The 16,674-nt window shown below is 43.5% G+C and overlaps 1 protein-coding gene across 7 annotated transcripts in view; it reads right to left on the reverse strand.

The window, feature by feature from the left end:
* App (amyloid beta precursor protein) overlaps window positions 1–16,674 on the reverse strand; it is a 218,145-nt gene that overhangs the window by 150,150 nt on the left and 51,321 nt on the right. For all 7 annotated transcript variants that reach the window (XM_006248011.5, XM_006248009.5, XM_006248008.5 and 4 more), the window contains exon 2: window positions 14,199–14,366. In XM_006248011.5, the coding sequence (XP_006248073.1) occupies window positions 14,199–14,366 (168 nt within the window). The remainder of the gene's footprint in view (window positions 1–14,198; window positions 14,367–16,674) is intronic.

Here is a 16,674-nt window from a genome sequence, read left to right on the forward strand (position 1 = left end):
CAAGTCAGGAATGGTGAGATGGCTCAGCTGACGAAGGCACCTGCTGGCCTGAGTCCAATCTTCGGCATCCACATGGTGGCACCTATGTACCCAGACGCATTCACACACGTGCACAAACAACAGACCATAAAAACGTAATAACTTTCATCTGTAAGTCGGAAGCTGGCTCTTCAAACATGGCCAGCAGTTTAGCTGCAGAGGGCACAGCTATTGTCGCTCCATTTGATTTTGTGCTTAAGTATCTTGACTACTTCAGTACATGCATTTAAGGCACAGGCAATGCTTCCCTTGAAAATGCCACTAAAAATTTAACAGCCCCATAGCATTATTCTCTATAATGAAAGGTAGGTAGCTTGGTGTACAGAAATATAATTCTCCCACCTTTTCTTGTTTATTAGACCACAAAGGAACAGCACTTGTGAGTCATAAACTTCATGGCACAGGAGTTCGCCCTGGGGGATATGACTTTATGTGCAGTAAAGTGTGAATTACTGCATCTTTCTAAAGGGAACCCAGCTGGCATTTTGAAATGCTGGCCCACTGAGAAGCTTCTCAGACGTCAGTTTTCTGTAAAACCCTATCATAGACAGTCACACCACATTTCCTTTCTTTCCATTACAACCAGCGAATTGTGTTTAGAAATGGACCAGTAGGAAAGGGCCATCTTGCTTCCATTGCTGCCCCACTATCATCAGATACCTAGGATAAATATCTGGTGCAACAGACCAGTAAATCACTCAGCCCCCAGTGTCTGTGCAGAAAAGATTCCAAACTGACACACTAAACCTGTGACTACGTGACTCTTCCTTGAGATTACCAGAGTGTCGAATGGTGATCAGCCAGACAATTTCCAAGTCCATCCACAAAAATCTACGACACACACATGACTCCTGGGGCTTTTTCTCTAGCTCCCTCCGTTCTCTGACAGCCATGTTCATATGCAGAAAGACGTGGAGATCTGCATAAAGCCCATGCAGCTTGTCTAATTTCACTGATCTGTAACATGCATGCAGCAACTTCAATCTGCCTCAGTCACTTTTCCTCAAGAGATGAAGAATTATTAATTTGGAATCACCAAAGTGAAAAAAAATCTTTTGCCATTCTAAGCAGCAGGAAGCTTGTTTAGAGGGGAAAAAAGATGATTTTTTTAAAATTAAAGTAGTAAATTTAATTTTGAAGTAATGAATGACCAGCTAGATAATGTGATGACTACACAGAAACAAACTCCACCAAAGCAATGCCATAAAGGCACACAATGAAACACCTATAGTTTTTAAAATCACACACACACACACACACACACACACACACACACACACACATACACACACCACACACACATCTGAATGCTCGTTTAAGTAACTCTGGTAGACATCTATAGAGACAGCGATGCATTTCTTGTTGATGGATGAGATCACACACCGTCTTAGTCAGGAATAAAAATTGAATTATCTGGGTGTGGTGGCACACATCTTGAGGGGCAGAGGCAGGAGTTTGAGGCTAGCCTGGTTTACACAGTTTCAGCACAAGTTTCAGGACAACCAGAAATACATAGAAAGACTTATCTCAAAAAAAGCAAAACAAAACAAAATTAAATGGATTACAATACATAAATGCCTTTGTAACAAGACGTCCCTAACTCTTCATCAAATTTAATCACAGGAAACCAGACAACATTTAATGTTTTCTTGTGGCACAGCAAAGTTTAAGGAAGGCAGCAAAGTTGCCATGGGTTTCGTGTGTATATGTGCGTGCTTAAGTATGTATGCATGTATTAATGTGTACAGGTGGAGTCCTGTATGTGAATGCCGGTATATGCAAGTCATGGCACACATGTAGAAGTTAAAGTATAACTTTGGACGTCGGGCCTCAATTGCCACATACATTACACATTACGTGTAATCTGCATGTACTTTACATGCAAAATATGCCCTTAATGGGACAACTGTCACCAATGATGTACCAGAATGCTAGTACAACAGACATGAAAAATCTTTCTTCTCAGTGCTTTTGTTTCTACATTATTTGGTGTGTGTGGTTGCTTTCCTGACAACGTAGAGGACTTGATGGGTGTGGGTACAGATGCCTCTCAGTAGTTAAGAGCACTTGCATCCAAGTTCAGTTCTCAGTGTCAACGTGGCAGCTGGAAACCACCTCTGGCTCCAGTTCTGGGGGATCCACCGTCCCCCTCTGACCTGAATTCACTGCATGCACATGGGGTGCACACCTGCCTGCCGACAAAAATCCACTCACAAAATCAAATGATTAAAGCAAAAAATTGCAGGTGCTTAAAGCAAGGCCTGTGCCAGCTACTTGAAATATTGGCTCTGCCCGAATCCTACTGACGTTCGTCAGTGACCGAGCAGTCACTGTGTAAACGCACTCACGGTGTTCGAAGCACACGCACAGCAGCAATTCCTGCAAATGTCCTCCTGCCCTGCCCAGTGTGACACAAGGCGAACGCTCCACAGGCATCATCACAGTGTGCCTGGTGGAGCTGGTAGGCACACGGCCACTCGTGCCATGTTCCCGCTGTACACACACTTTCCTGGAGGGCAGGAAACATGATTCTGCATGGCCCAGCCACCCTATGATGTGCCACTCACTGTCACTGACTTTAAGGCTTTTGAGAGGTTGTGCGCCTGTCGCCTGTCCCCTTGTGGTGGAGGGCATTTGACAACCACATTTCGCCTCCACAGCTACATCTCTCTAGCCGCTTGGTGCCAGAGCAAAGTAAAGTGTAATCTCTCTCAGGGGTTCTGACTATTTTTTTTTAAGAGAATTGAAAAAATTCCAAATACCAAAAGCCAGAAAAATGCTCATATAGAAACCTCATCTTGGCTTGAAGGGGCTCGAGACCCCATATGAACAACAAGGCCAACCAACCAGAGCTTCCAGGGACTAAGCCACTACCCAAAGACTATACATGGACTGACCCTGGACTCTGACCTCATAGGTAGCAATGAATATCCTAGTAAGAGCACCAGTGGAAGGGGAAGCCCTGGGTCCTGCTAAGAGTGAATCCCCAGTGAACTAGATTGTTGTGGGGGGGGGGTGGTAATGGGGGGAGGATGGGGAGGGGAACACCCATATAGAAGGGGGAGGGGCTAGGGGGATGTTGGCCCAGAAACGGGGAGAGGGAATAACAATCGAAATGTAAATAAGAAATACTCAAGTTAATAAAGAAAAAAAAAGTATAGAAAAAAAGATAATCAATGTCAAATTTTTAAAAAGCAGACAAAAAAAAAAAAGAAAGAAAGAAACCTTGTCTTGAGTTCCATATTAAAAGATGGTATTGGTAGCTACCTGGTGGTGGTGCACGGCTTTAATCCCAGCACTCAGGAGGCAGTGGCAGGTGGATACCTGCTTTTGAGGCTAGCCTGGTCTACAGGGTGAGTTCCATCACAGCCAGAGCTATATAGAGAAACCTTGTCTCAAAAAACCAAAACACAAAGATGATATCGGTAGCCAGTGTTTTTATTCGCAGCCGTAATATCTTAAAGGGTGCTCCTATTTATTTTTTAATGTTAGGAATTATTGAGTCTGTTCACCAGAAGCCTTGTGTAACCCCCGATGCTACCTTCAGGACATTTTGTTTAGCAACTGCATCCACTGTGACTTGCAGAACTGACGTGGTCCCTGAGGTCGAACCGTACAAAGAACGCACTCCAGAAGAAAAGAAGACCCTAGGACAATACAGGTTTCCACAATGCCAGACATCACTGCAAACATTCCCGGGCAGCGTGTCACAGGGTTGTCAAGAGGACATAGAACCTCCACGTCACAGAAGAAACCAGGGCACTAACGACTAACTCGGGTGCCTTTTCCAAGCACATGGAGACCACATTGACGCAAGCTCTCAGCTGCTTAAACTTGGGTGTGTGTTAAGCCAAGACAGGGTGTGCGGAAGAGAATACATTTCTGTTTCTAGATTTAAAGGACACACTTTAAAGTTTCTAAAACCTGATGAAAAATTGCATCTTAAATTGTTTTCTGCATCGATTCTGCTAATGAGAGGGGCTACAGAAAACAGAACATCTCATTTAGTCGAGAAAGAGAAATGGAAGCTGAAAAGCGGCCTCTGCTTTCGACTTAATGAGGTGCTGAGAGGCACAGGCAGCTGATGAAACATGTCTGCAATGTCAGGGAGGGGAGCAGAGTGGGCCCGCTCTCACAGGGATGCCTTCTACAAGAGGCAGAAGGCTAAGCACTGCAAGGCAAGAATGTGTTTCCCAACCATTCGGCCCAGTTCTGCATCTGACGCCGCATATTAATATGTTGCTCCAGTCGCACATTCACACTCTTGCACACACGTGCGAGAAGATGAGAAGGAGCCCGGTTTGGCTGACGCGTCCTTGCCTTTCCAAAGCGCTCGTAGTAAAAGCAAACAGGGGGTGCCAAGCGTGTAAGGCACGACACAGATGTGTCAACAAAACCAGATGTGTACACACATTGCCACGTTCATACGTCAGCTTTCTCTCTGGCAGTTCTTAGTGCTACCTTGACACAACCGAGAGTCACTGGAGAAGAGGGCGGCTCCCCGGAGGGATTGCCCAGGCCTGACTGACTGCTCTATGGTCTGTGGGGAACAGTCTTGAAGGTTGACAGAGGTGGGTGATGCAACCCCAGGTAGGAAGGAGGTGCTGGGTTGTACAAGAAAGCTGAGTGAGCGCCAGCCAGCAGAAACAAGCCGGCAAGCAACGATACTCCATGGTTTCTGCTTCAGTTCCTACGGAAGTTCCTGCCCTGACTTCCCTCGGTTATGGAATGTGACCTGGAAGAATAATATGAAATATGCCCTCTCTTCCCGTAGTTGGATTTCGTCAGTGTTTTATCACAGCAGCAGAAGGCTTACTAAGACACACACTCTTGCTATAATTTTTACGTTTCAGTTATTTAGGACTGACTTCATCTCTTTTAGCCCTAAATTCCAAAAAATCCTTGAATCCAAATAGACCACTAGTGTGTGTGTGTGTGTGTGTGTGTGTGTGTGTGTGTGTGTGCGTGCGTGCATGTATGTATATACCCATACTCGCATATAGAAATTATGATCCATCTATTCAAAAAACTGCTTTACTTCATATGAATTCTTAGACCCTTTAAATATCAGAACTGTGGGTTCTGATTTAAATATGATCTGTGGGTTAATTTTGAGCACACAAAGCCAGACCAAAGGTGACCAGAGTAAATCAACAGTATATAGAATACACTACTGCTGTATTGTATTCAAATGTTGCCCATTTGAAACAAACCTAGGAACTTGAGGAGAAGAGCCTTTCATTAAAGATGTGCCTCCGTCACCCAGGCCTGTGGGCACTGTCTTCATTGTTAATGATACAGGGGGACTCTGGGACTGTACCATCCTAGGCAGGAGGGCAGGGCTGGAAAAGAAAGGTAGCTGAACCTGAGCCTGGAGCAAGCCAGCGAGTAACCAGTCCTTCTCTGTGGCCCAGATCTGCTTCAGTTCCTGTGTCTAGATTCTTGTCTTACGTTCCTTCTGCCTTAGTTTCCCTCAGTGATGGACCGTAACCTGAAAACTGAAACAAACCCTTTGCTAACCATGCTTCTTTTGGTCATGCCGTTTATTACAGCGGCAGAGAGCAAACGAGGGCCAACCCAAAAGACAGTTAGATTGACACTCTGTCTTTGTCCTTTAACAATTTTGTGTCATATTAATGAAGAATAGCAACAAAAAGAGAAATACCTCTTCCTGGGGATCCCACGTTTGGTTATATAATAAATTTTAGAATAGGAAGTTAGGGAGAGGAAAGAGCTGTGTTCAGTTCATATAGCTTTTTCTCTTTTGTTTCTGCACTGGGTTGACTTGGTTTTGAGGGCCTGTTAATATCAAAATCCTCTTTTAGAGGAACAAGGTTAAAGATATCACATTGTTTTGGATGGAAAGAACTTAAGAATGTGCCAATAATCTAATAGTAGTTGAAATGAGCAAAGCCATGTGTGTCTATCTGACTGCCTACACTTGAAACTTCCCTCATCCTCAGTTGCCTGCACAGGCTGGCTCCAAGTGGATGCTCAAAGAGCTAACCACACCTTTAGGGAGCCTTGCCTAGCAAGAATCCTGTATGCCTAAGACCAGAGGTGGGCAGAGGAGGATGAAGGTTGTATATGATTTCTCAACATCTACCTGTCCCAGTTACGAGCTAAGGACACACTCAACTACGGATTGCCCTGAATCACGGTACTTCACGTACTGTATCATGGGGTCACTGACAGAATTCAGAGGATGGGTGATCTTTCACATCCATTTTCCCACCTCTATCTGTAAAATAAATTTTCTCCCCAGTCAGCCCCACCTTTTAAGACACACTGCTTTATTGAATATGTCCCACCAAAAAGTACTCATACTAACACATCCATGATTCTCACCTCTCAAGATCTGGATCATGAGTCTCCACGTCGCCATCAAGACCCTCCAAGCTACATCCCACTGTCTCCATTTTCTAGATTTCTTTCTCAGTTTGATGGAACAGAGTATGTTTGTACCCCTTGTAAGCCAGGAAAGGAATCACCTGACACAAAGTCCTATCCTCAGTGGTCTTCAGTCACAATGTTCAGGTTTGTCTGGTTTAAATGTAAAGATATAAAGTCTCAAGGCGTAGAACTGAGCACACCCTGAAGCCTTTGGTGTAAATGAAACAATACATTTTCAAAAATCTCCTTTCACCTGAAAACCATGCAACCAGACCCAACAAGTCTCATTTTCTGTCTCTAAACTTTAATGTTTTTCAATAGGATAGCACCTCCAAGCCTTGATCTCTTTTATTTTTAATATTTTTACATCTCTGAGTGCGTCCATCAATCGTACATGGCACTCTGATGCATAAAGAGTTCTCACATGTTTCTACAGTACAATGAATAGATTCTCCTCCATAACTTCCCCTCCCCTCCCCATATCCCCTAAAGTGCCCTTGTGCCCCACCTTGTTCCCCTAGACATTTCATTGCTACTGTCATGTCATATAGACAGACATAATTGTATGTATGTGTGCAATGTGTAAGAGCCACAAATAGAAAATACATACTATTTGTTTCTCTGACACTTTTTTTCTAGTTTGACATTTTTTCAGCCATAACATTTGTTATGGTACTCTAACAGCTCATAAGGGCAAATTTATGTAGTTAAATTTGCATTCAAGTGTTTTCTTTCCTCCATAATGTCAGCAGCACTCTCCTAGTGTAGACCATAGAAACGGTGAGTTTTCCTCCATCAAAGAGTCGCAGCCAATACGAACTGTGTCAGGTGTGATCATTTATCACTGCGTCCGAAGTGAGCATGTAAAGCTACACTCTACATTTCCCTCTCTGTGACTGCAGGTCTATCATAGCACTCGCATTCTTGTTGGGTAAGTAAAATGAGGGCAAAGCGGCCCGCTCCCACGACTCTTGTCTAATGACTTTAAAACTGTGAACAGTAGAAAGAAATGGTCCCTCAGACGGAAATCACAAGTGTTACTGTAGGGGAGGCTCCCTCTGGATAGACAAGGATGCCTCTGCCCATCCTACTTCAGTCTCATGCCAACAAAGCCATCCATAGGCACATTACCAAATGGCGACCAGAATGCTTTGGGTTGCCAGGTAAAATGCTTTGTGAATCATGACTCTAGAAATGTCAGTCTCTGTGGCACCACGAGTTTCTAGTGCCTCTGCCTACAGGAGACATAACAGGGCCCTGGCAGACGTGTTACAGTAAAACACCATACCCTGAGCAACTCCAACAATGGAATTGTATTTTTTTTCCCAATTTAGGAAAATAACAAGACCAAGGTTACCATGGTGCTGGTGAGGACCTTTTTCTATTTTCTCTCTGCCTCCTCACATGACCTCTTTGCATGAGGAAGTAAAGAAGAGAGAGCTGGTCTCTGCTGTTTTGATAAGGGCATCAATACTACCCAGAGGCCTCTGCATTTATGATGTCATCAATACTAGTCATCTCTGAAAGACTGTGTCTCCAAAACCTATCTAAATAGAGTTGGCCTAACCTATGAACTTTGGGAACACAGAACTGTTTAGTTGGTTAACAGTACACACACACACACACACACACACACACACACACACACACACACACACACACCTGTTACAGATGTATTTAGCAGGAAAGTTCAATTGCTTAGCAAAAGGTCAAAATGAGGTTACAGTCATGAGTTCAGCTCCCCCTGTCTGCCTAAGAGCTGCCTCTCTGACTCAGCAGATTGCTTCTAAAACATCTGTTTTAGTCTTGAGAGGTTAGAGTCCACACATAAAATAAACTCACCATTATTAGAAGAAAAAAACAAAACAAAACACATTAACTGTTTAGTCCTGTTACTAGTAGTGAGTAGAGATGTATTGTGTGTGTGTGTGTGTGTGTGTGTGTGTGTGTGTGTGTGTGTGTGTGTATGCACATGCGCGTACCCATGCTCCAGTGTGCAATAATGAACATTCATGTTTGTGGTGGCCAAAGGACAACTTTGGGTGTCAATCATCACATGCTTTCCTCTTTTTACTTTTTTCCCCTTGAGAAGGGTTTCCCATTAGCCTAGAATGCTCCAAGTAAGATAGGTTGACCAGTTGCCTGTCTCTGCCTCCCCAATACTGGGGTTACAATTATGCTCCTCACTTAGCTTTTTTGACAATGCGTTCTGGGGATTCTGGCCTCATGCTTGCAAGGCAAGCACTCTACCTATAAGCCATCTCCCCCAGGCCTTTGCATAATTCTTCTCTGTGCAATGAGAGATAGCAAAAAGAAGATCACCTTCATGGTACTAAGCAAAATCATTGCGAATGACTAATTAAGGCAAAGGTCACCAAAATAATAATAGTAATAGCCCAATAAGTAATCCAGGAAACAGAGTGTTGCTGAGAGCATTGGCTCTAAACAAGTACTGTTGAAAAGAGCCTCTGGCATTGAAATTACTGCAACACAACAGACCTTAATATTCTAACTTAAAAAATACAAAAATATTATAATTTAGCAAAAATTGTTGAGTATTATTTTCCTTCTCTTTCCAAGCAATGAGTCAATCAATGTCATTTAATATATAAACACAGAGTTAAAGGAGGAATAAAAGCAAAGAAATATGTTCTAGCAAAACACACACCAAAAAAAAAAACAACTCTCAGATCTATAAATAAGAGCTATTTATTAAAAATATCAGGATAGCTACAATGTGGGGAGTGGCAGGGGACCCTAAAACACTAATGAAATACCTTGTAGGCAATGTCAAACTCCATTTAAAGGCCCCTAATGGTCATCTCCACCCACTCTGCCATTTTCTCTGTGCCAGTTAAAGTCAAGACCCACAGTGGATCCCTGCCAGCACTCCCAGCCAAAACAACTGCCCAGCTCTGTAGCCACTGTACACAGGGCCACAATCATTCCATTTGGCCTTGTGCATTCCTCTCCCTTTTCTATTAGCAGCCATTCTTCCATGACTTGTGGGTTGCCAGACCACACAGCCACATGGGTAAGTACCCCGGTGCAGGTGCCAAATCCTTGTGTGGTCAACATGAAGCCACTCAGAATCCCTTCTCCCTGGAATTACAATACACAATGGCAAACAAAGTTGGGATGCCACTCCCAGAAGCACTGGCTGCCAGCTTCTGACCTTCCTGAGCCCCAGGGGGCACCCATCTTAGCACTGGGAGAGGAGTAAATGCAGGACAAAGAACTGCATTAACAGGAGAAATACGACTCAGGTAATAGTTCTCTTTTCCAACACTCAGGGACCTAGTTCTGCTTCCTCCCTATGTAAGCTGCCTTCACCACAGGATTTTCCCCCTAAGTAGGAGAAACCCTTCTCCATATACCCACAAGCTGTTCCACTGGTTTTGTCTCTGGGCAATAGAACCTACCTACTGAACCCTTTCTTAGAAAAAAAAATTCTTTGCCATTTCCAAAACTCACCCTACTCCCTCTTTGGACACAGAATCTCATGGTGTGGCCAAGTATGGCCTCCGACTTGTAACCCTCTTGCCTTAGTCTCCCAAGTAATGGACAGCACAGCTGTGTCTAACAACACTTAACTTCCTCCTATGCAGACACCTGAATCTGATGATGGACAACTATTCTTCCCATGATTTTGCTTCAGTCTCCTTTGGCTTAAGTTGCCCTCATTAAAAAGAAAAAACCCAGGGGCTGGAGAGATGGCTCAGCGGTTAAGAGCACAGAGTGCTCTTCCAGAGGTCCTGCGTTCAATTCCCAGCAACCACATGGTGGCTCACAACCATATGTAATGGGATCTGATGTGTCTGAAGGCAGCTACAGTGTACTTGTATACATAAAATAACTAAATAAATCTTTAAAAAAAAAGCCAAAAAACCAGTCAACCAACTGACCAAATAAACAAACAAACAATAAATAAATAAATAATTACTAAAGCAAAGATGTTTCCTTTGCCCCCGTTCATCTTAAGCTATTTGTCTAGGTCTTTTTTCAGAATGCAATTTATCTTCACCACTTGGTCATGTCATACTTGTAGTATATAGACCTGCCTCTACTCTCAGTAATGTCTTTATATTTGTCAAAATTAATTTTCTCCAAAAAAAGGAAGGAAGGAAGGAAGGAAGGAAAAACAACCATTCCACTTAATAAAAGGTGGTATTCAGCCAGTAAAAGGCAGATAGATGTGGCTGTCCAGTACCCAAAGGAAGTAGGAGAACGATGATTTGATTTGAGGGATGCATGTCTCTGACTGGTTTAGAGGTTAATGGTGATCTCACAGGCCTATGGGCCCAGACACTGTGAGCAATGCCAATGTTTCCTCTGCTATGGAATAATTCCTAGTCACAGCCATGCAACTGAAACGTGCTAAGAACTTACATCTATCCGAGTCATCCTGGGCCAGTTTGAAAAGTGTACACTCATCTCCCTTTAAGAAGTGCACTGAAGATCTGCTTTTGGCATGTGGTCAGTTTTCACAGAGGTACACAGTGGCCTTGTTAAAAATTACACTTCAGTCGCTCTCACTTTTGACCATACTCATGGTCTCATCATTTTCTCTGTTTAGCAATTAACGCAGCTTGTCTCTCAGCACATGCTAGTTCTTGTCCTTCCTCTGGCCACTTCATAGTGTCTCTTTGTTCCCCTCACATGTTGCAGTTCCCCAAGGTCTATTCCCAGGCTTCTTTCCAGAAGCGTCACTAAGTGGGTAAAAGGAACAGAAGTACTTAGGCTGATGCTTTGTTAAGAATAAATAGGATTGCAAGCAATGACATCATCACCTCTGCCCTGGCAGTTTACAGCACTAAGACCTTGGGCCTTGAGCTGCGCTCCTGTTCTGTTATGAAGTGGGTCTATGTGGAGGGCATCTGAGCGTTCAGAGGCAGGTATTTCAAAGAGGAGGACACTGCTCTTCCATCATCTCCACGCATTAAAATAGTCTAGTAAGATTGTTTTTTTTTCCTTTAAAGATACTAATTTATATTCACCTATTTTATACCATGTGTTTTTTTGCCCATATGTATGTATGTGTACCACGTGGGTATTCAAACCCCAAGAACTAGAGTTCTGAGCCACCATGTGGGTGCTGGGAATCAAACCTGCATGTTTTAAAAGAACAACAAGTGCTCTAAGCTCTTGCCCAGTCTCTCTCTCTCTCTCTCTCTCTCTCTCTCTCTCTCTCTCTCTCTCCCCCCCCCCCCCATTTGTGCTTTTGAGGCAACAACTCTTTGTACAGCCAAGACTCAGATTTACAAGTGTAAGGATTACAGAGAGAGCCGCCACACCCAGTTTGAACATTGTGATTTAAAGGCTTCAAAGAACTCTTAGTCAGAACCACTAACCAACTTCTGAGGGGCAGTCTCTGCGGACGCCCCAACTCATTTCCTCTTATTTCTCAGATGACCGGATCATAAAGTGATTAGAGCCCTGTCACTGTGACACTGGCCAAGCCAAGAGCACTGCTGAGTGGAAATACATTCAGGTTGCCTTTCCAGACTCATGGAAAAAAAAATAAAAACATACACAAAGAGATGAAATCAAATTTAATCCTATATAGTTTGACTGTAACATCATTATGAACAATTAATAGCTATACATGATGCAGTCGTTTCAAAATGAAATCTACGTTTTTATGTCTTCTTTGATATCACATTTCTGAAACATGGCATCTCAATAGTACACATCTAAGTGGCCATATTTCAAGTGCTCAAGCTGTACAAAAACACGGGGACTGGAGACGCCATCATATGGGCTTGGGAGCAGGTGTCTGAAATGTTCTACAGTGAGATACAGTATAGGGCCGACTCTGAAATTCCAACTTCGTCTTTCCTCTTCTTCAAAAACTAAGCCAATAAATGGCTTCAGAGACTTTTCCTTGTTATAGGATGCAGACCAAATTCATTAAAATGGGTCACAAGTCCTTGATATGTTAGCCCTTTCTTGTCCAGCAGACTGCAGGTGGGGAGCAAATGCAGACAAATGCCATGGAAGCTGCAAAAAGAAAAAAAAACAGCCAAAAGGCTTTCCCCTGCTCCTCTCCCATGGCTACCTGCAAGCAGGCAATCTGGAGTGGAAAGAACCACCCTGTGGCTCATCCCTGTACAAACCACAGACTGAAAGAGAACATGAAGCCACCCAGGCATGACTGGGCTAAGTACAGCAGGAAGGGAGAGCTGTTTCCAGAGTCAAGGAAAATATTTTTTTTGTAGGGCCAATATTCATAGGCTTAAAAACATGTGGTTACTTGTGGGAAACTCGGGTTCCCGTGATGATTCGCAGGTGCCAGCACCCATCCACCATAAAAAGACAGAAGTCAACATCATGAACAAAGCGTGTGTCCAGCCTTTCTACTGGACTCTGCTGATGTCTACTAGTCAGTCATGGTTAGCACTTTGGAATCATGGGAAACTTAGGATACAGAGGCAGGTAGCTACATGAAGAAATAGCTTCCTTCTAATGTCATGTAGCGGTAGGACAAGTGCTTGACAACTGTTGATTATTTTCAAAAAACCTAGTGTGATGTTTTGCATATGCTTGGCCCAGGGAGTGGCACTATTAGAAGTTGTGGCCTTGTTGGAAGAAGTGTGTCACTGTGGGGTGGTGCTTGGAGACCCTCCTCCTTGCTGCCTGAGGATGCTCAGTCCGTCCCTGGCTTCCTTTGGGTGAAGATATAGAACTCTCAGCTCCTCCTGCACCGTACCTGCCTGGATGCTGCCCATGCTCCTGCCTTGATGATATTGGACTGAACCTCTGAACCTGTAAGCCAGCCCCAATGAAATGTTGTCCTTTATAAAACTTGCATTGATCATGGAGTCTGTACACAGCAATAAACCCTAACTAAGACAGCTAATGAGAAAGGAAAATTAAATGGAAACTGAGCACCTCTAGTCCAAACATGAAATTGGAAATGTTCCAAAACCAGACACATTTTGAAAGCTGTCCTGAATCTATATGTGGAAAATTCCTATCTGATCTCATGTGACAGCCTGCAGCCCAAAAGAAGCCCAACCGAAAATCACCACATAAAATGACCTTCAGGTTGTGTGTGTGTGAGGTATACAGGAAATAGAGAAGAATTTCATGGTCACTTGGGTCCCATCCACAAAGCAGCTCAGTATGACCTTTCAAATACTCCAGAGTACTCTGAGCCCAAGCATTTCAGAAAGGGAAACTTTAACCCCTCTTCCCAGTCCCCATATGAAAACTCACAACTGTACTTTGGTAACTCCAGTCCCAATCTCTTTGGGCATCAGCCTCACATGTGGTGCATAGACATGTACAAAGGCACAACATCTTATGCATGAGGTAAAATTTATTTTTTAAAGAATAAAAATGTGCATCAACAAGGGATGGATGAAGTGGAAATGGCTGTTTGGGTACTTTCTAGAGTTATCAGTATGAATGTTTATTTCAAATGTACAGTATAATGGGAGAGAAAAGCTAGAAAAATATCAAGTTATAAGTATACTAGAATATATCAGAGGCTGAGCAAAAATTAAAACTAGCACTTTTAACTTCCTTTATTACACAGCTACCATAGAACATAGTAAACTTAGAAAACTTATATTTTACTCAGTTTATTGATGATCATAACAGCACAATATGTAACTAAGCAAGTGGAGGGTAAAGAAAAGACTGAATTAAGGGTGCGATGGGTCATTAGGAACCAAGATTTTTACTATGAAAGAAAATTCAAATATAAAATATTAGAATTAATACTTTTAATGAGTGCCAGTGATCTGCCATCTGGGACTTACCTCTTGGCAGTACTGCAGGATTCCCTCCTTGGTGCCAATGCAGGTTTTGGTCCCTGATGGGTCTGACTCCCATTTTCCATTCTGCACATTCATGTGCATGTTGAGTTTACCACAGAACATGGCGATCTGGGGTTCTGCCAGCAGACCGGCATTGCCATCAGTGGGCACCTAAAAGAATAAATAAATCCTAGTTACTAACAGAATCCCCAGCTCCGTGGGATGGTGATCCCTAGTGATCTTCAGGCACACAGCAGTCCTGCATTAGCATTGTTGGGTTGAGTAATAGAGTTGGAAAATAACCTATGGAAGACAGCATGTTCTTTAACACAGTATTTAAAGGAAGGCATTAAGCATATTGAAGGACATTTGTTCATTCGAAAATCCTTTAGTTTTCCCATAGAAGGTTTTGCAATGTCTGTTGAAAAGTTCTGACAATACATAAAGTTCTATGCATAAATACAATCCCTGTGGAAGAATCCACATTCTCATAACCCGCAGCTGCTTGCACACAGTACAATGCTAGTCCCAGCTTGGACTATGCCTAGACTGGAGGTGACAGTATGTGTCACTTCTCAACACTGACAGCAAGATGTTATCAGAGTGCATCGATGGTGAGCCAGTCGTCTTTGTGTTTATGTTTTGTCTCTCTATGCAGCCTTAGCTGTGTTAGAGTTCACTGTGTAGCCCTGGCTGGCCTGGGATTCACTGTATAGACCAGCTCGACTTCAAACTCAGAGATCACCTGCCTGAGTGCTGAGATTACAGGCGTGTGCCCACTATGCCAGCTTGTATCTGAGTTTTTGTTAGAAAATTCCACTGAAGAGAATTAATCATTTTGAAATAAAACAAAACAAACAAACAAACAACAAACAAAAAACAAAAAAACTCCCTTCAAAGCTGTGACTATTCAACTCTTCCATAGGAGGCCCGTGCCATCTCCCACCAATCCAGGAAACTGGAAGTCTCATTTTCCACCAGAGGCAAAATTGTGCCCCAACCAGAATTGTTTGTGAACTTGATCTAAGAGCTCATCCGAGGGTTTGAAGGAAATTCAAAACCTGGATCTTACAGATCAAAATATACATCTCACCAATTTTACTGAAATAAGCAGGTGGGTAATAACAGGACAGGGAGGATAAAGTCAGTCAACTCATCATCAGCCACCTGTGAGGGAACCCCTGGAGTGGAGGTTAAGGGGAGATTTGTTTGTGGTCACTGCAAACCTCCTTGTGTCCCCACTGAGCTTTATTCTGTCCCAAAGATTTCCACTGTTAATTAAATCTTGGCATCTTATCCCTAATCAAAGAGAAGTTGAATGTGTCATCAAAAGAATCTCGGACTCAACCTCAGAATCTTTCCCCTATTTCCTCCCAGCTTCTTCACTACAAGTCACGTGAGCTCATCACCTCTTAGTGAATGGGAGGCTGCATTTCCTTGTGAGAAGAGAATTTAAATAACAACTTCTCTCCTGGAACAGTCAACGCCCAAGAAAGACCCCAAGATCCTACCTGCTTCCTGGAAATCATGACCTTGGGCAGTCCCTTCCCACAATGCATTAGCTTGTCTATTCGACAAACAGAGCATGACAGAAATGGGGATGTGCAAGTTTAAAAGTAAGGTCATGACATTAAGGTTCATTCATTGTTGGGCAATGGGTAGTAACTGATAGGTTATCTCGGCCGACAAAATGAGCCAATTTGAGCCAAATTAAAGTATAAAGTCAGGTTTTTTTTGGGGGGGGAGGGCAGCTCTTGGGTGGGTTCACTGGTTCCAAGGAATGAAGCCAGGGAAGTCGCCATGCAGACGGAGATAAAGAATAGGTGGAAGAGAAAGAACGTAGAAAGGGAGAGGGGAAGAAAGGAGAAAGGGAGGGGAAAAAGGAGAGAGGGGGAGGGGGAGAGAAGGGAAGGGGAAGAGGGAGAGGGGACAGACAGACAGACAGACAAAAATGTCTGGATTTTGTAGGGAAGACCTTCTGGGGGGAGGGCAAACTCCTCCCCTGGGCTGGAAAGTTCAGCACAGAGTCAGGATGTGCCAGCCACACCCTGTACTAGGTAGGGACTGAGGGATGCTGGGAGAACCTGGAGGTTAGGACCATGTTGTAATTATGCACCTCAGCTGTTTGCCTCAGGTCTGAATCCCAAGAGTAAGAAGGTCAGACCTCCTTCAGGGGCACACCAGCAAGCTTGGTAATAACCCACACCTCAACAACACCAATGACATCCGACTACAGCCATGGCTAACAACAAAAAGGTGGCTTCAAGAGAGATCCAGAGGCAGAATCACCTAGAAGGACTCTTAAGTTCCTCACTCACAGAAACCGAAATAGGAGCTGCTTGTCGTTTTCAGCTATTAAGTTCGAGGTAACTTGTCAAACAGTTTTGCTCCTCTCTTTTCTTCAACAGCCTCAGAGCTCTTCTCTTGAAATGAGGAACAAACACACTTCCTCACTGTGCCCACGCTCCTACAGTAAGGG

The sequence above is a fragment of the Rattus norvegicus genome, chromosome 11 (genome assembly GCF_036323735.1).
Source record: "Rattus norvegicus strain BN/NHsdMcwi chromosome 11, GRCr8, whole genome shotgun sequence".
NCBI classification, from domain to species: domain Eukaryota; kingdom Metazoa; phylum Chordata; class Mammalia; order Rodentia; family Muridae; genus Rattus; species Rattus norvegicus.